Source organism: Stegostoma tigrinum, chromosome 12 (assembly GCF_030684315.1).
Source record: "Stegostoma tigrinum isolate sSteTig4 chromosome 12, sSteTig4.hap1, whole genome shotgun sequence".
NCBI lineage: Eukaryota > Metazoa > Chordata > Chondrichthyes > Orectolobiformes > Stegostomatidae > Stegostoma > Stegostoma tigrinum.
In genome coordinates, this window is record NC_081365.1 from 35,383,084 (window position 1) to 35,401,032 (window position 17,949).

At 41.1% G+C, this 17,949-nt stretch overlaps 1 protein-coding gene across 2 annotated transcripts in view; it reads left to right on the top strand.

The window, feature by feature from the left end:
* The first annotated feature begins 3,177 nt into the window (after positions 1 to 3,177).
* Positions 3,178 to 17,949, top strand: part of LOC125456754 (DNA polymerase theta) — an 84,611-nt gene continuing 69,839 nt past the window's right edge. The window contains exons 1-6 of one of the 2 annotated variants that reach the window (XM_048540138.2): positions 3,178 to 3,855; positions 4,693 to 4,804; positions 7,752 to 8,523; positions 11,522 to 11,701; positions 14,283 to 14,413; positions 17,638 to 17,794. In XM_048540138.2, coding sequence (XP_048396095.2) covers positions 3,773 to 3,855; positions 4,693 to 4,804; positions 7,752 to 8,523; positions 11,522 to 11,701; positions 14,283 to 14,413; positions 17,638 to 17,794 — 1,435 coding nt within the window. In that variant the 5' untranslated portion in view covers positions 3,178 to 3,772. Of the gene's footprint in view, positions 3,856 to 4,692; positions 4,805 to 7,751; positions 8,524 to 11,521; positions 11,702 to 14,282; positions 14,414 to 17,575; positions 17,795 to 17,949 lie in introns of those variants that run through there. The other variant, XM_048540139.2, reaches the window with a different exon arrangement.

Here is a 17,949-nt window from a genome sequence, read left to right on the forward strand (position 1 = left end):
GCTTCACACTTTGTTAGATGCTGGAGAATCCAAGATACAGTTCCTGTTATCAGCTCTGGTTTTGAGTTGCATTGTGGGACTTGATGGGGCAACATGCATTCACGATGCAGCCAAGTAGGCTAATTATCATCCTATAACTCCTTTCAATATGCATGTGGCAGGCATTAAGAGCAGAAGTGTCTCCTCATCACCCAAGTTTGTGGCAATCTGTAAATCTAGATACGGAAACAGACATAAACATGTGCTCTGTCTGCCCATTTGCCACTGTGCATGAATATTTCATACAATAGGAGATAAAGCAATTTTCGTAAGGACAGCAAATCATTAAAAATAATTTCAAAGCAAGTTGGAGATGGGAGACACAAAAGGAGTTGAATCAATAACAAATCTAATTGAAATACTCACCCCAGATTGACCCATTCTTAAACAACTGTTATGAGATCCACTGTTCTCAAGCTTATAGTGAGGTCTATATTCTTATAGCTCACTCTTAAACAATTATCAAAGACCTATATATTTAAGTGAGTGTGAAACCAATTTCACTTTGTAACATTATAACTTCCAAAAGATCCCTTGGAACTTGGTCACTATGCCATAAAAACTCAAGACACATGTCCTGGAGGAGCATTTGAGAGTTGCTCAGATAACAGTCTCGAGATTTTATGAGTATAAAAATCATAGAATTCTACAGTGTGGAAACAGGCCCTTTGGCCCAACAAGTCCACACTAGGCCTTGGAGCATCTCACCCAGAGGTATCCCCCTATATCCCACCTAATCTACATACCCCTGAATGCTATGGGCAATTTAGCACAGCCAATCCATCTAACCTGCACATCTTTGGACTGTGGGAGGAAATCCATGCAGATAAAGAGAGAATGTGCAAACTCCACACAGACAGTTGTCCAAGGCTGGAATTGAATCTGAGTTCCTGGTGCTGAGAGGCAGCAGTGTTACCCACTGAGCCACCACACCATCCCCACTTGTGCTGAAGTCCCACCGAGATGATCCCTCATGATCATTGCCAGCACCTTGTGGTGTTTTCCAGCTTGTTCAGTGTGCGGAGTATGGTAGAATATTTGAAATAACACATGACTGCTATTTCTCATTTGTCTTGGGTCTACCTAGCCATTAGTGCAGAATAAACCACCCAAAAGAGTCTACACTGTTCTTATATATCAAGACAATCTGTTGCATGCCAGCAAGAAGTACGACTACATTTGGTCAGGTAAAATGACTGGGAGCTTCAGGAGCTGATACAGACACATCTGCTCCCTCCGAACACTGGTGTCTACCTTATATAATAAAATGTGAGGCTGGATGAACACAGCAGGCCAAGCAGCATCTCAGGAGCACAAAAGCTGACGTTTCGGGCCTAGACCCTTCATCAGAGAGGGGGATGGGGGGAGGGAACTGGAATAAATAGGGAGAGAGGGGGAGGCGGACCGAAGATGGAGAGTAAAGAAGATAGGTGGAGAAGGTGTGGGTGGGGAGGTAGGGAGGGGATAGGTCAGTCCAGGGAAGACGGACAGGTCAAGGAGGTGGGATGAGGTTAGTAGGTAGATGGGGGTGCGGCTTGGGGTGGGAGGAAGGGATGGGTGAGAGGAAGAACCGGTTAGGGAGGCAGAGACAGGTTGGACTGGTTTTGGGATGCAGTGGGTGGGGGGGAAGAGCTGGGCTGGTTGTGTGGTGCAGTGGGGGGAGGGGATGAACTGGGCTGGTTTAGGGATGCAGTGGGGGAAGGGGAGATTTTGAAACTGGTGAAGTCCACATTGATACCATATGGCTGCAGGGTTCCCAGGCGGAATATGAGTTGCTGTTCCTGCAACCTTCGGGTGGCATCATTGTGGCAGTGCAGGAGGCCCATGATGGACATGTCATCAAGAGAATGGGAGGGGGAGTGGAAATGGTTTGCGACTGGGAGGTGCAGTTGTTTGTTGCGAACTGAGCGGAGGTGTTCTGCAAAGCGGTCCCCAAGCCTCCGTTTCCACTCCCCCTCCCATTCTCTTGATGACATGTCCATCATGGGCCTCCTGCACTGCCACAATGATGCCACCCGAAGGTTGCAGGAACAGCAACTCATATTCCGCCTGGGAACCCTGCAGCCATATGGTATCAATGTGGACTTCACCAGTTTCAAAATCTCCCCTTCCCCCACTGCATCCCTAAACCAGCCCAGTTCATCCCCTCCCCCCACTGCACCACACAACCAGCCCAGCTCTTCCCCCCCACCCACTGCATCCCAAAACCAGTCCAACCTGTCTCTGCCTCCCTAACCGGTTCTTCCTCTCACCCATCCCTTCCTCCCACCCCAAGCTGCACCCCCAGCTACCTACTAACCTCATCCCACCTCCTTGACCTGTCCGTCTTCCCTGGACTGACCTATCCCCTCCCTACCTCCCCACCCACACCTTCTCCACCTATCTTCTTTACTCTCCATCTTCGGTCCGCCTCCCCCTCTCTCCCTATTTATTCCAGTTCCCTCCCCCCATCCCCCTCTCTGATGAAGGGTCTAGGCCCGAAACGTCAGCTTTTGTGCTCCTGAGATGCTGCTTGGCCTGCTGTGTTCATCCAGCCTCACATTTTATTATCTTGGAATCTCCAGCATCTGCAGTTCCCATTATCACTGGTGTCTACCTCCTGGATGACATCAACAAAATGGGCGCAGCTAATGTAACACGCAACATTAACCCTCTTCCAAATCATTTACCGATACAGCAGGTGACGAAGCACTAGCTGAATTTGCTATTAATAGCTGTATTGGAAAAGCTTTCTGACGAAAATGACCGAGTGGCACAGTCGTTAGTGCTGCCTCACAGCACCAGGGATGAGGGTTTGATTCCGGTCTTGGGTGACTGTGGAGTTTGCACATTCTCCCCGTGTCTGCGTGGGTTTCCTCCCTCGGTGCAGTGATGTGTAGGTTAGGTACATTGGCCATGGTAAATACTGGAATAGAGTGGGATGCTCTTTGGAGGGTCGGTGTAGACTCGATGGCCCGAATAGCCTGTAACTGCGGCCTAGGAATTATAACTGTCAAAGAAGCTGAGGCCTTCCAAATTTGTTTTTTTTTCTCTCTTTGAACAATTTGCAACATATTAAATATCATTCCTGAGATTCATTTGCCTCACTGAAATGGCTACCCGTTCACAAAACAGCCAACACAACAACACGTTTACAATAGAACTCCGAGACCGAAAGCACAAGGACAACAGCCCTTATCTTGGTCAGAGGGGGACGGTTAGTCAGGCGGACTCGCCGGAAGTGGCTCTGGTGAGAATGGATTAAGCGACGCACCCCAGGTTGAGTTTCCGGTGGCGGGCTGTTTGAAATAGATCAAGTGCTGAGTGGGACACATTCGGGAGCAACGCCTCAGTATCCTTGTGCTCGCTGATCCAACTGGAACTGTACTGAAATATTAGAAAGATCAAAACTGAGGAAATAATCAGAAATAGACATAAACACTGAATGAATTAATTCACGGAGCAACGGCTGCCCGAGAGAAACTGACCCAAGAGTCTGTGTGAATTTCATCTGTAACTATTTCTATTGTTTTAATTATAGTGAGCAGAAATGGAATGTGATCCATTCACAAAAGTGACTTACTAATGTTTTATAAACACGCACATGAATTTACAAATGTTGAAAGAGCAGCGAAGTCCATCTAGTCAGCGTGGAATGTAGTCATTTGGAAGTCAAGGGTGAAAGTCAGAAAGTCTTTCGAAGGCTCAGCATCAAAAACCCAGGGTGAGCAATTCCAGAGTTCAGTCCGCAAAAATGACCAACAAAGAAACTACTCCAGCAATCAAATGCCGACGAAGATTTATGGGACAACATCGAATCCTCATTCAAAGGCGAAGGTAGGAAACCCTATTGTTTTTAGTTTAATTTAGACAGGCAATTTTGCGTATTTATGCACAGTTCCGGACAGCATGTACTTTCGGCCCCATTTGAGAGCATCAAACTACAGTAGGTTAGTAATATTCGGCAGAGTCTCCTGTAACCTAGAATGGATAAGAAACTTTAAGTTCCTTTGCAAAAAATGAACCAGATATTTTAAACTTAATTTGTGATATGATTTGGATCTGGTTCTTTATGATTGTTTCAGGCGTTTGGATTATTACCGCAGTACACTACGTGGTACAACATTCCATCTCATGGAAGATTTTAGCTTCAGCTATAAAAGGCTCACATTTTCAATTCGCAGTTATAATTTTGCAGAATGTTTGGAGACTTGCGGAAATCTTAATTTTGTTTCTCTTTAATATGTTTCAAAAAGAAAATCCCAGCCAAAGCTCTAAATGACACCACTGTTAGAGAATAGGAGGTTTGAACGTAACTTTCCTTACGATCAGTTGCGAAACAACGAACAAACATGTGCCTTTTTATTGATGAGGAGGACACCATGTGATCTGCGAGTGGGAAAGTCAAAACCGTTGTACTAAGGCTGTGAATCAGTCACATCGACGTTGCGTCCCCATTTCGGGGTTATTTTCCATTTACTGGTGATGGTCTACCAGTTCTTTGCTGTACTTATGACATTCCTGAAAGAAAGTATTCTGCTGTAATGTCTCGGAATGGCAGTGGGTGGTGATGAACATCGCAATTCTTATTTGTCCTGAATACATCCATCCTGGTTGTAGCATTAAACGGATTAGTGCAAGAGTTAGTGTTTTTTTTCCTCTCTCTATGCCCAGCACCGTTGATTCCCATTCTCCAAACATTCACCGCTCAGGCCGCTTGCAGCAGCGAATTCTCATGCCCGGCTCAAATAGGAAGGAAGATCACACCGATGTAAGCCATGCTGAGGTAGGTTTTGCTGTAGAGAGCACTGAAAAAAAATCTATTACTTGATTTTGGGCTCAAATATCTTTTGTTAGAAAGCAAGCGCCTGTTCCGAGCCGCAAAGAAGAATAAGCCATTTAATCGTCCGATTCTGCTCTGCTATTAAGAACCTAGAACAGTACAGCACAGTATAGGCCTTTCAGCCCCCAATGTTGTCCCGAGCTTTTATCCTGAACCTAAGGTCAGTCTAACTTCCACCCCTACCTTATACTATCATCCATATGCCTATCTAATAGCTGCTTAAATGCCCCTCATGAGTCCGACTCCACTACCCTCTCCGGCAATGTGTTCCATGCCCCTACCACTCCAAGCAAAGACCCTACCTCTGACGTCTCCCCTGTATCTACCTCCACTCGCTTTAAAACTTTGCTCCCTCCTAATGGCTACCTCCACCCCAGGAAAAAGTCTCTGGCTGTCCAATCTATTTATACCTCTGATCATTTTGTACACCTCCATAAAGTCACCTCTCATCCTTCGTCGTTCTAAAGAGAAAAGCCCTAGCACTCTCAACCTTTCCTCATAAGACCTTCCCTCCATTCCAGGCAACATCCTGGTAAATCTCCTCTGCACCTTTTCCAACACTTCCACATCTTTCCTGTAATGACGTGACCAGAACTGGGCACAATACTCCAGATGTGGCCGAACCAGCTTTTGCCTCACTGGAGCATAACTTCACGGTCCTTGAACTTGATCCCTCTATTAATGAAAGCTAACACACCATACGTCTTCTTAACAACTCTGTCCGCCTGGGTGGCAGATTTCAGGGAACTGTGGACATGAACCCTGAGATCCCTCTGCTCCTCCACCCTGCCAAGAATCTTTCTGTTAACCCGTATTCTGCTTTTAAGTTTGTCCTTCCAAAATGAATCACCTCACACTTTTCAGGGTTAAACTCCATCTGCCACTTCAGTCCAGTTCTGCACCCTATCAATGTCCCTTTGTAACCGAGATCAGCCCTCTGCACTGTCCGCAACTCGACCCACCTTTGTATCGTCCACGAATTTACTCATCCACCCTTCCAGTCCTTCATCCAAATCATTTACAAAAATCACAAATAGAAGAGGACCCAGGACAGATCCTTGTGATACACCACTCGTAACTGAGCACCATGTTAAATATTTTCTGTCCACTACCACCCTTTGTCTTCTAAGGTTCAGCCAATTCTGAATCCAATCTGCCACATTTCCCCCTATCCCATGCCTCCTTACCTTCTGCTGATCTGGTCTTAATCTCAACTCTACATTTCTGCACCTCATAACTAACTGATAATCTTTCTTACCCTTGGTAATCAAGAATTTAACTATTTATGATTTTTTTAAAAAAAGTAAAGGTTCTGCATCTATTGCCTTGTGAGTAAAGGAATTCCAAAGACTCAATCCACTGATGAAAAACGATTTATATCACTGTGTTGGATAGGTGCCCCTATTTTTAATTGAAGACCCTTTGTTCTAGATTTTCCCATAAGAGGAAATATCCTTTCAATATCCACCCAATCAAGTTCCTTCAGGATATTGTATATGTTTTAGTTAAGTCATCTATGACTCTTCTAAATTGCACAAAATTTGTGTCTGTCCTGTCTAACCTTTTGTCATAAAGCAATCTGATCCAAACTGATTCCAAAGCATTAACAAGCTTCCATAAGTATGGTGACCAGTACTGTAGACAGTACTTCAGTTGGAAGGATTTGTGATGGCCTCGTATATTTATAACTAGACTATTAATCCCAGGTTCAAACACTGTTGAAATCCTGTGGAATTTGAACTCCATTGAAATAAAAAATCTGGGATTAAGGGAGTCCAATGATGACTTTGAAACTCGATTTTCAGAAAAACTAATTTGGTTCAGCAATTCCCTTTTTAGGAAAGGAAATCTGCCATCTTTACCCAGTCTGGCCTACATGTGACTGCAGATCCACAGCAATGTGGATGACTCTCAACTGCCCATTGGGCAATTAAGGATGGGTAATAAATGCTGGCCTGGCCAATGACATCCACATCCTGTGAATGCATAAAAAAATGCCCTCACCAATGTCTTGTATAACTGAAGTATAATGTCCATACCCTTGCATTCACTTCTCCTTGCAATAAACCAGAACATGATTACTTGGTTGTATCTGCATACTAACCTTGTGTGATTCACGCACAAGGACAACTAGAGCTCTCTGTATTTTGGAGCTCTGCAACTTCTCAGTATTTAGGTAATTTTTTTTATTCTTCCTGCTAAAATGGACAATTCCTCACATTTTACTCCCGTATGGCATAATTTTTGCCTACTCACTTAAACTAACTATATCCCTTTGTAGGCTCCTTATGTCATCTCCATAACTCACTGTCAACGCAGCTTTGTGTCATTAACAACTTTAGCTATGATGCCTTTGATTCCTTCAAAAATTATAAAGTGTTGAGCCCCTGGCCACAAATCCTGTGGTACACCACTTGTGATATCTCACCAGCCTGAAAACGGCTCACTTGTTCCTAATCTCTAATTCCTGTTAGCTCGCCAGTCTTTGATCCAAGCCAATATGTTACCCCCTATGAGTGTTACTATGAGCGTATATTTTCTGAAAAACCCTTTTGATGTGGCACCCTATCAAATACCTTCTGAAAACCTAAGTACAATACATTCGCTGGTTCCCCTTTATCTGTAACACAACCTATTTCTTCAAAGAACTCCAATAAATTAGTTAAGCGTGATTTTCCTTTGACAAAACCAAAAAGATGGCTTTACTTTAGACTGTTTAGGACACCTGAAATACTAACTTTTTGTTTGTCTTGCCAACACCAACAAATTAACATCCTTCTGGTTTTTGTCATGAATTGGCCCAGACCATACAATGGATTCCTGAACAGTGTAGGTTTATGCTGCTGGACAATACACAAATACTTATGTTTTGTCTTATGTTTTCTTTCAGGTCCCTGCTAATGTTAATCCATCATTTGGGAATAATAGCTTTGCTTCCGACCCATCCTTATCATTGGATGATGAACTCATACAAGCAGCATTGGATCTTGAAAGAAACTGGAATGCTGAATTTCCTAAAGATGATGTCTTAAAATTAATATGTTTGGATGATATTAAGGCAACATCCAATTCTGGCAGAGATGCAATTGAAGAAGTTAATACATTTAATCCGTCTAGTGAAGAAAAGGTCTCAAGTTCAGCAGCAAGGGAATGTAGGAGTAACAGCGTGGAGCAGAAAACATTGCATAGAATGGTATCGCCTAAAAATACTGAGAACTCATCAGTAATTGGAGATAATAATGATTTGTTCAATAAATCTTTACTAAGTGGCCGTAAAGCATCGGCCATGGGACGCAAAAGGGAGAGACCTTTGTTTAGAAACAATCTAGATTCAGATACTTCAGTGCACCCTGCCGCAAAGAAAGTAGTAGTTTCACAAAAGTGTTTACCTGTCATAAATGGAGGCCAACAGCCACCTTGTATGCAGAAACATCAAAAAGCAAGGCTTGTGATTAAACGGCAGATTAGAACTTCATCTCAGCAAGATAGAACTTTAGAAACATCAAGCTGTTCCATTGTGCTTACTCCAAACTGTCAAAATCGGGTCGAAAAGAAGAAGCTTTTGCAATCTAATTGTTCCGTGCCTGTGCTAACACCACCTCCTGGCTTCAGTCAAAGTCTGTTAGGTGGCAGCAAACTCAGTGTGACACTGACAGCAACAGGTACAGTCGTAGAGTTATAGAGCTGTACAGCATGAAAACAGACCCTCCAGTCCAACTCATCCATGCTGACCAGATATCCTAAATAAATCCAGTCCCACTTGCCCTCTTTTGGCCCAAATCCTTCTAAACCTTTCCTACTCGTAGATGCGTTTTAGATGTTGTAATTGCACAAGCTTCTTCTACTTCCTCTGGAAGCTCATTTCATACACGCACCACCCTTTGTGTGAAGATGTTACCCCTCCGGTCCCTTTTGAATCCTCCTCCCATCACCTTAAACCTATGTCCTCTAGTTTTGGACTATGTATATTCACCCTATCCGTGCCCTTCATGATTTTATAAACCTCTATAAGGTCACCCGGTCAGCCTTTGACACTCCAGGGAAAATTGCCCCAGTTTATTCAGCCTCTCCCTTTGGCACAAGCCCTTCAACTGAGGCAACATTCTTGTAAATCTTTCCTGAACCCTTTCAAGTTTCACAACAACCATTGAGTCACAGAGTCATACAGTATAGGAACAGGCCCTTCGGCTCAACTCATTCATGCCAACCAAGTTTCCTAATCTGAATTAATCTCTGTCCACCACTCCTCAGTTGATTGACTTATGTGTTCCAGATCCCACTGTACGCTTATAACTTTCTTCTCTGTCCACTATGCCACCAATTTACTAACTTACTAATCATGCATCGTATATTCTGAAATTGTTTTAATTATATATAATTAAAGCCTATAATTAATAAAACTAAACAATACAAAATGAAACCGCTATTCCATTAATTTTCATGACAAAAAACTTAGCAATTTTTAATGACATACGTACAGAGGACTTGGGAGCAGGAGTGACCATTCAGCCTTTCGAGTTTGCCCTGCCATTCAGTAAGACCATGGCTGCTTATTATCTCAACTGTTTCTAGTCTGGTCTGCCTCCCTTAACCGTTGACACATTTGCCTATCAAACAGCTATCTAACTCGACCTTGAGTAAAGTCAGTGACCTTCTGTCCATTGTTTTCTGGGGAAGAGAATTAAACAGACTAATAACCCTCTGAATATTAAAAAAAACCCTTCTCCATTTTAAATATGAGCCCTCCAATTCTTCACCTCTGTCCACCAATTCTAGAGTCTCCTCCAGGAGATAATACCGCTCAGAATTCAATCTTATCAAGTCCTCTCAGGATCTTATATACCTAAATGTTTGTTTAAGATTGTGTCTCATTCTTCTAAACTCCAATGAGTAAACGCCCATCTGTTCAATTTTATCTCTATAAGACAAGCTCTTCATCATTGAAATGTGTAGACTGAACCATCTCTGATCTGTTTCCAACATAATGGTAATTTTTTTCAATTAAGACCAAAATTGTACACCGTACTCCAGATATGATCTCACTGATGCCCTCTACATCTACAGTAAAATATTACTGGATTCATATTCAGTTCTCTTTGCAATAAGCACCTCGTGCCTTCCTAATCACTCTTAGACCTTCTGTGTTTTCTATGTGCCACCCTAATTGTTCACTGTACTGGAACATCTGGATCCTTCTGTACCACTGGTCCTGCAGTCTGTCTTCAATTAAATAGTGTACTGCTTTTCTATTTTTCCTGTCAAAATATGCATTTGAGATTCCATTAGGCTCTTATTTTTAATAAATTGTCAGAAGATGTAAATTTGTTAGGCCCCTTTTTCCTTTTACATTTCATTAAGTCATCTTCTTGAGATAACTTCCCAAGGTCTTTTTGGGATTTGATGAAGCAGAAAGAATTTCCTGCTAATGTGACAGGTTATTGAATCTATGAATAAATTCAAACAATGGGAGTGAAGAAGAGAGGGAGTTTCACACTCCTAAATAAATAAATTTACTTTCATTTATATTCATTGTTAGACTGAAAGAAGAAAAAATACAAAATGAAAACTGAGACTGTACAGTAAGGTACAGTAACTGTAGATTATGCATTTTGGCAACACCTGGCTTTTATGTAACAAATGTACTGTTTATTCTTGAGTGCCATTAATCAATTGAAAATAGTGAACAAGTTTATGGAGTTTTGAGTTTTCAGTGCAGCCACATCTTTTTCTCAGTCTTGGCTAGTCTTTTCGAATAAGTTCCTGGAAAATTAAATCTTCCATTGACTGTGTTAAGATATTTGCTAGCAGAAGTGAATGAACACACTCTGGCTTTGCCCAACGTCCCAACCAATGTCATAGATAAAATCATGGTGTGCGACCATTGGGTCAGTTGAATTTCAGCCTAATATGTTACACTTTTCTTTTTGATGCAGTATGTAAATATTCTATTCAGCTATTCATGTATTTTAATGCACATACATGTTTTATGGTTGACAAGGGGAGGTGGTTGGTTGGTAATTGTGTAGAGGGGGCTGTGTTCTTGGTAGACAGAGCAGGATGCTAAAAATCTTAATTAGACTGGCTCTGAGTGATGGGTATAAGGCAACAGGAACCAAGGAAAGTGGTGTAGTGTGCACTATGATTAATTCAAACATTAGCAACAGTGACCTCAGAGGGTCACCTTTACAACCCAGTCTTTTATTTTCTGCTTCTTTCAGCATCAATCATTTACGCTGTTAAACATATTCACTCTTTATAATGATTCTGAGAAATTGTTAATCAGTACTGTTTTTTTTTTACAGTTTCCCTGGCCCAGTCAGAATGATTATGCTTCTAGAGGGAACATTTGGCTCATATTGTTTGATGATGGTTTAGGACACCCCAATGTAATTTATATAAAAAAATTATTGATTTTAGTGACCAATTTATTTTAAACCAAATTTTGAGATTAAGACTTAGTACAAGTCACAAATGTTAGTTGTCATCTGTGTGATCAATTAAGTGCAATTGATCATTTAGGTAATGAACTAAATCAGTGGCACTCCTTTGCCACAATTTATCTTACTTTTTAACTTTTTTGAAAAAAAAGCTACTCTGACCAAATGTCATGTCTTGCGTGCTTTGTGTAAACACTTCACAGTTGTTTGCATCTTATTCCAGGGCAAGATGGGCAGGTAACTGCCCCCTCACAACAATCAATGCTACTGCTGTCTAACTGGGGACTGCCCAAATCAGTTCTGGAGAAGTATCAGAGCATGGGAGTAGTGGGCATTTTTGAATGGCAAGCTGAGTGTCTCACTCAAAATCATGTGTTAGAGGGACGAAACTTGGTCTATTCAGGTAACTCAAGATTTTGTTATATTTAAGCTGATTGAAATAATTGCTTGATTGAAATACCTCCATTAAATCTCTTTTACACATAAAAATCTCTAACACTATTTTGCACAATATTACAAGTTAAAATCTCAATTACCTTCATTTTGCAGTTATATTTCTTAGAAAAAAAATTTTGTTTTGTACTTCACTTTCTACCAACTTTTAGCTACTACAAGCTGTGAGTTAATTCTTTTAATGGCTTTTTTTGTGAGACAGAAGGTGTGTGGTGAGTTATTCTGTTAGTAAGAAAGCCTTTTGAGGTTCCACCTGTCCCCAGCGCTCCAAAGGTGGGTCTGACTTAGTTGCTGCAGAATGCTCTGAGTAGTTGGACTGTTCCATGTTACCATTCCCTCATCGAAAAATTTTCAAGGAAATATGTTTGACTGTGAGTCCATCGGGCAGTGGTCAGCACATAGCACCCTAAGACCTGCAAGAAAACAAGCTCATTCATCCTGTCATGTGGCTAGAGTCGTAGAGTCATAAAGGTCTTACAGCAAGGAAACTGGCCCTTCGACCCAGCTTGCCCATGCCACCCAGTTTTCACAATTTAAACTTAGTTTCATATCCCTCCATACCAATCCTATCCACACTCAGCACACAGTTAAAGAAATTTGGCAGAATGAATTCTTGCCAGAACTTTCCAACAAGTACCAAAATGTAGCTTGGCTGCATCAGATCATTCGGAGCAACAGATTACTCATGTATTTCTGCACTCTTTCCCACCACATGCTGCCCTTGAAGCCGCTGCAGGAGGAAAGGCTATCACACATTTCCTTCTGGAATGTGTTTTTGTTAAGATAGCCTGGAGACAGCTGCAGTGTTTTTTTTGTCAAGGTTAGTCCTGAGCAGCTCTGTGATACAGGACTTTGTGCTCTACTGGCTGGTTTCCAGGGTGCACACCAAGATCAACTGGACCTGGAAGACTGTCAACTCCACGAAAGATGCTCTTTGGTCTGCTTTGGTCTTCAAGTGCAAAGTGTTGACCTCAACTGAATGCTGCAGACTGGTACAATCGAAGGTCCAGGACCTTTGTGCTGGGGGAGGCACTAAAGCTTCGGGTAGCTGTTGCCAAGATGAAGTGGGTAAAGACCACTGTCTAAGATCTTTATGCCTAAATATGATGAAGGCTTGTTAAATTTAGAGATTCCCATGTTGCCTTCATGGGAATGTAAATAGTTTCCTTACCTGAATAGAAAAACTTTTCTTGTTGCAATTGGACTAAGCTGTAATGAAGAATGTCAAACTCCACTGTATTTTCCGCAAAGTCTATTTGGAAATGTTTTAGACATTTGTACTTCTAGATATTTTATGAACAAGGTATATTTTTGCAATTTAAAAACAAAACTGCAAAAAATTTAAGATAATTGAAGAAACATTCAACATTCAAAATGCATTTGCAATAGAGGAATGTTGAAGACAGCATTCTAAAAGCAGCATGCATTGATAGGTTACAGCATCAACTGGCTGGGTCTAGCTATATTGAGACTTCAGTTTGATCAGATTTTTAAAGGAAACAAGTAAAGAGAAAAAGCTTCCTCAATCTCAGTAAAAGAGAAATAAGAGTAGAAATCAATTCTGATTTTGTCGCTTGTCAACTGGTGTCCAAGATCCTGACAACTGTCAAATTAGTTATCTAAATGAGAAAGTGACTTTCCAAATTAATGGGGTAGGTGAAATAAATAATAGGTGCACAAGTTACTCCTTGGACTTCAGCCATTTCCAGATTCTGGATTAAGATCAGACAGATTTTTGTATTTCATGAAAACATTTGGAAGAAAGATACTAGTGTTTGGCTATTCCATGTGCACTATATTTGCCATTTTCCTACTTAACTTTACAGATGAGCTTTTCAAATGAGCCGTTTGCACCACTGCCCCCGCAGTCTGGATTGTTTGATTCCAGGTATTGCCTTGGAGGAGTTTTCTAAGCAGCTGACAGGCAGATACCTTCTGTTTTGAAGTTACAATAAGTTTTGATTGTGGAAGCTAAATTTTAATGAAAAATGTTCATGCTAAACAGTGGCTTGCATTTGGATCCAGTGTGCTGCTTAAATTAGCAAATGCAGTTAGGTTTCAGAAATCAGTTATGTTGAACAATATATGGATTTGATTGGAAGACTTTTGGAGTGGCATGGTGGCTCAATGGTTAGCCCTGCTGTCTCACGGCCCCAGGGATGCAGGCTCAGTTCCGACCTCAGGCACTGTCTGTGTGGAGTTTGCACGTTTTCCCCATGTCTGCGTGGGTTTCCTCTGGGTGCTCCGGTTTCCTCCCAAATTCAATCCGAAGATGTGCAGGCTAGGTGGATTGGCCATCCTAAATTGCCTGTAGTGTTCAGGGATGTATAGATGAGGGGGATGGGTCTGGGTGGGATGTGCTGAGGGTTGGTGTGAGCTTGTTGGGCCGAAGGGCCTATATCCACACTATGAAATTGCGACTGTACTCTCACTGAGGTTGTGCAGAAAAAAGGGAGTGGTAGAGATGTGACCAAATCCTGGTATTTTGCTGTTGGCACAAAATAAATAAGCCCTCATTTTCTTTGTTGTAGCCCCTACCAGTGCCGGAAAGACACTCGTTGCAGAATTGCTCATTTTAAAAAGAGTTCTGGAAAACCGGAAGAAAGCATTGTTCATCTTGCCTTTTGTTTCTGTGGCAAAGGAGAAAATGTATTACCTGCAGGTCAGTGCTGAATGAAGTCGTGGACAAATGTCAGAAAGTAAATTTAATTCAATGCTAATCTCAATTATATGATTACTGAAGGATTCATGGTGCATCAGTTGAATTGGCAATCTCAGTCAGCAGAGCCATGGGGATTTCATTGTGATGAATGGAAAATTTCACATCAATACAGTGTGGATTACTTTTTAAAAAGCTGAAGGCTGAATAAGAAAAGGTTTATTCTGCATCTAAACCTTCCAGAGCCTGTTCCATTTCCAAATATGAATGTCTATTTCAAGCACCAAGATGTAAGCAATGAGGTGTAAAGGGTAAAGTCATCATAGTTCCAACAGACCAGGGGTTGCTGTTTCATTAGAGACAGAGATGACTGGTGGTGGTTTAACCGGAGGATCACCGTGCTTCAGGAGCGGAGAGATGTTGAGATGGAGAGTCCTTCATGGTAACCCCAGCTGGTGCAGGAATTGAATCCATGCTTTTGGCATCAGTCTGCATCACAAACCGAAATCTCAAATCATAGCTTTCTTAATCAATGGAATTTTTCAAATTGGAGATAAGTTATTCCAGTCCCCTCATTTGAGAGAGTGGTTGGAGTTAAATTGTCAAACCAAATTGTCATCATTCTATAGAATCAAAGCAAAATATTGTGGATGTTGGAAATCAGAAACAAACACAGAATGCTGGAGAAACTCAACAGATCTGGCAGCATTAATGGAGGGAGAAACAGAGTTAACAGTTCAAATCCAATATGACCTGTTCAAACTGTTATAACATTCTATGAACGTTAGTAAAGTTTAATATTAAACTCTGGTGCTGTACAGAATCATATTTACTTTAGATAGTTACGTACAATCTGTTAGAGAAGAACTTAATCCACTCTCCGTGGATGACCTGTTTGTTCAGATCAAATTGAAAAGAAGCATGCATTTGGTTAGCCCTTTTAAAAAAAAACATAAGAAACAAGAACAGGAGTAGATCATTCAGTCCTTTGAACCCAATATGCCATTCAGCGAGATCATGGCTGATCTTCTACTTCAGCATTATTTTTCTGTACTATCCCTGTGTTCTTTGATGCTTTAATATGTGAAAATTTATGACCTCAACCTTGAAAAACTGAGCCCCCTCTGAAGGAGAGATCTTCAAAAATTCATCTCCCTCTGTGTTGAGGGGGAAAACGTCTTTCTCTTCTCAATTTAAAACTGCTGACTCATATTTTGAGACCCTGTCCTATCGTTCTAGACTGCCCCAGCCATGGGGTAACATGCATCGAATCTGCTGATCCCTGAAAGCATTCTGTATGCTTATAGTGTATGTGATCCCTTTGGTATCATCTAATCACACAATACACCTGCACTGTGATAGAATTGAAGGTAATGAGAGCAAGTTTGAATCCTAATAAAGGATGGTGAGCTTAGGATATGGCTAACATCACTAATTTGTGGATGTTACCAAAAATATGTGTAATCATCACAAACTGAAGATTTAAATCTTTATCTGCTCCTGTGATACCTGTTTATGCCCTTTTAGGTGAACTTTGTAGGAATGACAGTGAGAATATTATAATTTACTTCAGAACCGTGAGGATAAACTGCAGAGAACAACCAGCCAGCTTTGGATACCTGATCATTGTGCAGTAACTTCTGCCGACAGTAGAAGTGTGATATTGACTGAGAATGGGATTGCTCACTGCTGTCCTCTGTTGTTGCACAGCTTGCTTGCACTCCCTGTCTTAAGTGCATGAAAATGGCCACTAATTTGAGGTATTGGAGGGCTGCCAATGCTTGTGAAGGCTATAGACAGTAATTGACATTATGAGGGGAGGAGCAAAAAAAAACAATTTTAGTACAATCAATCGGGGTAATGTCATGATTGCTTTATCATGCCTTACAATCTGAACAAAATTAATTTATGAAGTTTCTCCTGCGATTATGTAGAATATGTGGCTATGTTAGTTTTCATTGTTGTCAGTCACTGAATAAACCAATAGCAGCATTGTTTGCATAGGAGGAATGTATTGCTGATTTGGACAAGGAACTTTAATTCTTTTGGTTCTGGAAGAGCAACATTTTCTTCATAACCTACTCAACTAATTGTCAGTACTGAAGTGCATTACCAGGAGATCACACGAGATGTGCCTGCTCGGGTGGATGTAAAAGATTGCACAGCCCTGTTTCGAAGAATAGTAGAGAAGATATCCCAGTTGTCCTTGTAAATATTACAACACTTCAGAAGTATTTCATTGACAGTAAAGTGTTTTGAATACACTTAACACTTATAACCTGTCAGCATATAATATTACTAATTGAAATTCCAGTTCTCCAATAAAACTTACTTTGCATTCAGACAGACAAACAGCTAGGGAAATAGGTTATGGACAGAGTAGTAAATCAGGAAAGAGAGTTCCGTTGCCTTCGTTCCTAGGTTTTGAGATGATCCTTGTAACATTTCCATTGGATGGCACATTGTTTCAGCCTTCTTATCCTGCATATTTCCACTGGGTTGGAAAGAGAGACAAGGTGGCTAATTCACTAAAGGAAGCCTGTGACTTATCAGTTTTAAGTCACAGCATATAACAACTGTTTCAGGAAAGATAAACTGGATTTTTTCAGGTTTAAAGGTGAGTTTTGACTGTAGAGAACAGAGATTGCTTCTGAGTTGGGAAAGAACGAAAAACTTCTCTCTCTTTGTAATTTGTTTCCAGTTCAAATCTATTCAGTGACTTGCAAACCAAATCAGTTTTTTGGCTGGCAGAAAGGACTCTGTCATTGATAATTGGTCACTGGTCTACAAACTAATCAACTTTCTGCTGCCAGCAAAATCTTTATCAGTAAACCATCTCCGTGACAAATCGTCTGCAACACAAACTCCAATTACTGATTACAGCAACAGTTGTCTTCATGATGCTGCCCATAGGTTTCAGGTTGCTTGTTTTAAAACTGCAAACATGGTTTTAAACACCAATTCTTAAAACTTCTCTTTCTCATTTCAGTCCCAAGATTTTAAAAACACTAAATAAAAATTCATGGTCATTAATTCTGAATAGGAACAAAATGGATCTAAAACTGTTTCTGTAGAATATTATATTGCATCTCTTGGGACGGTGATGCTTTGGAATTAAATTTTTTTTTTTATTTTTACTTCTGTTCATCTGTATTCCATAACAAGCCAACCTTAGCTGTGACTGAAGAGGTAAAAATTCAACCATGAATCTTTGGTCTCTGTCTCAGAACTTATTTCGAGAGGCTATGGTGAGAGTGGAAGGATATATGGGGAGCACGTCACCTGCTGGGGGCTTTTCATCGCTGGATATAGCTGTGTGTACAATTGAGAAAGCAAATGGGCTCCTCAACCGAATTATTGAGGAGGATAAAATGGACCAGATTGGTGAGAGTCCAAAATATCTTTCTAATGCATTGTTATTATTTATTTTTCTTAAGTAATTTCAACTTGGAGGTAGTAGGAGCTGCTGATGCTGGTGAATCTGAGATGACAAGGTGTAGAGCTGGATAAATACAGCAGGCCAGGCAGCATCAGAGGAG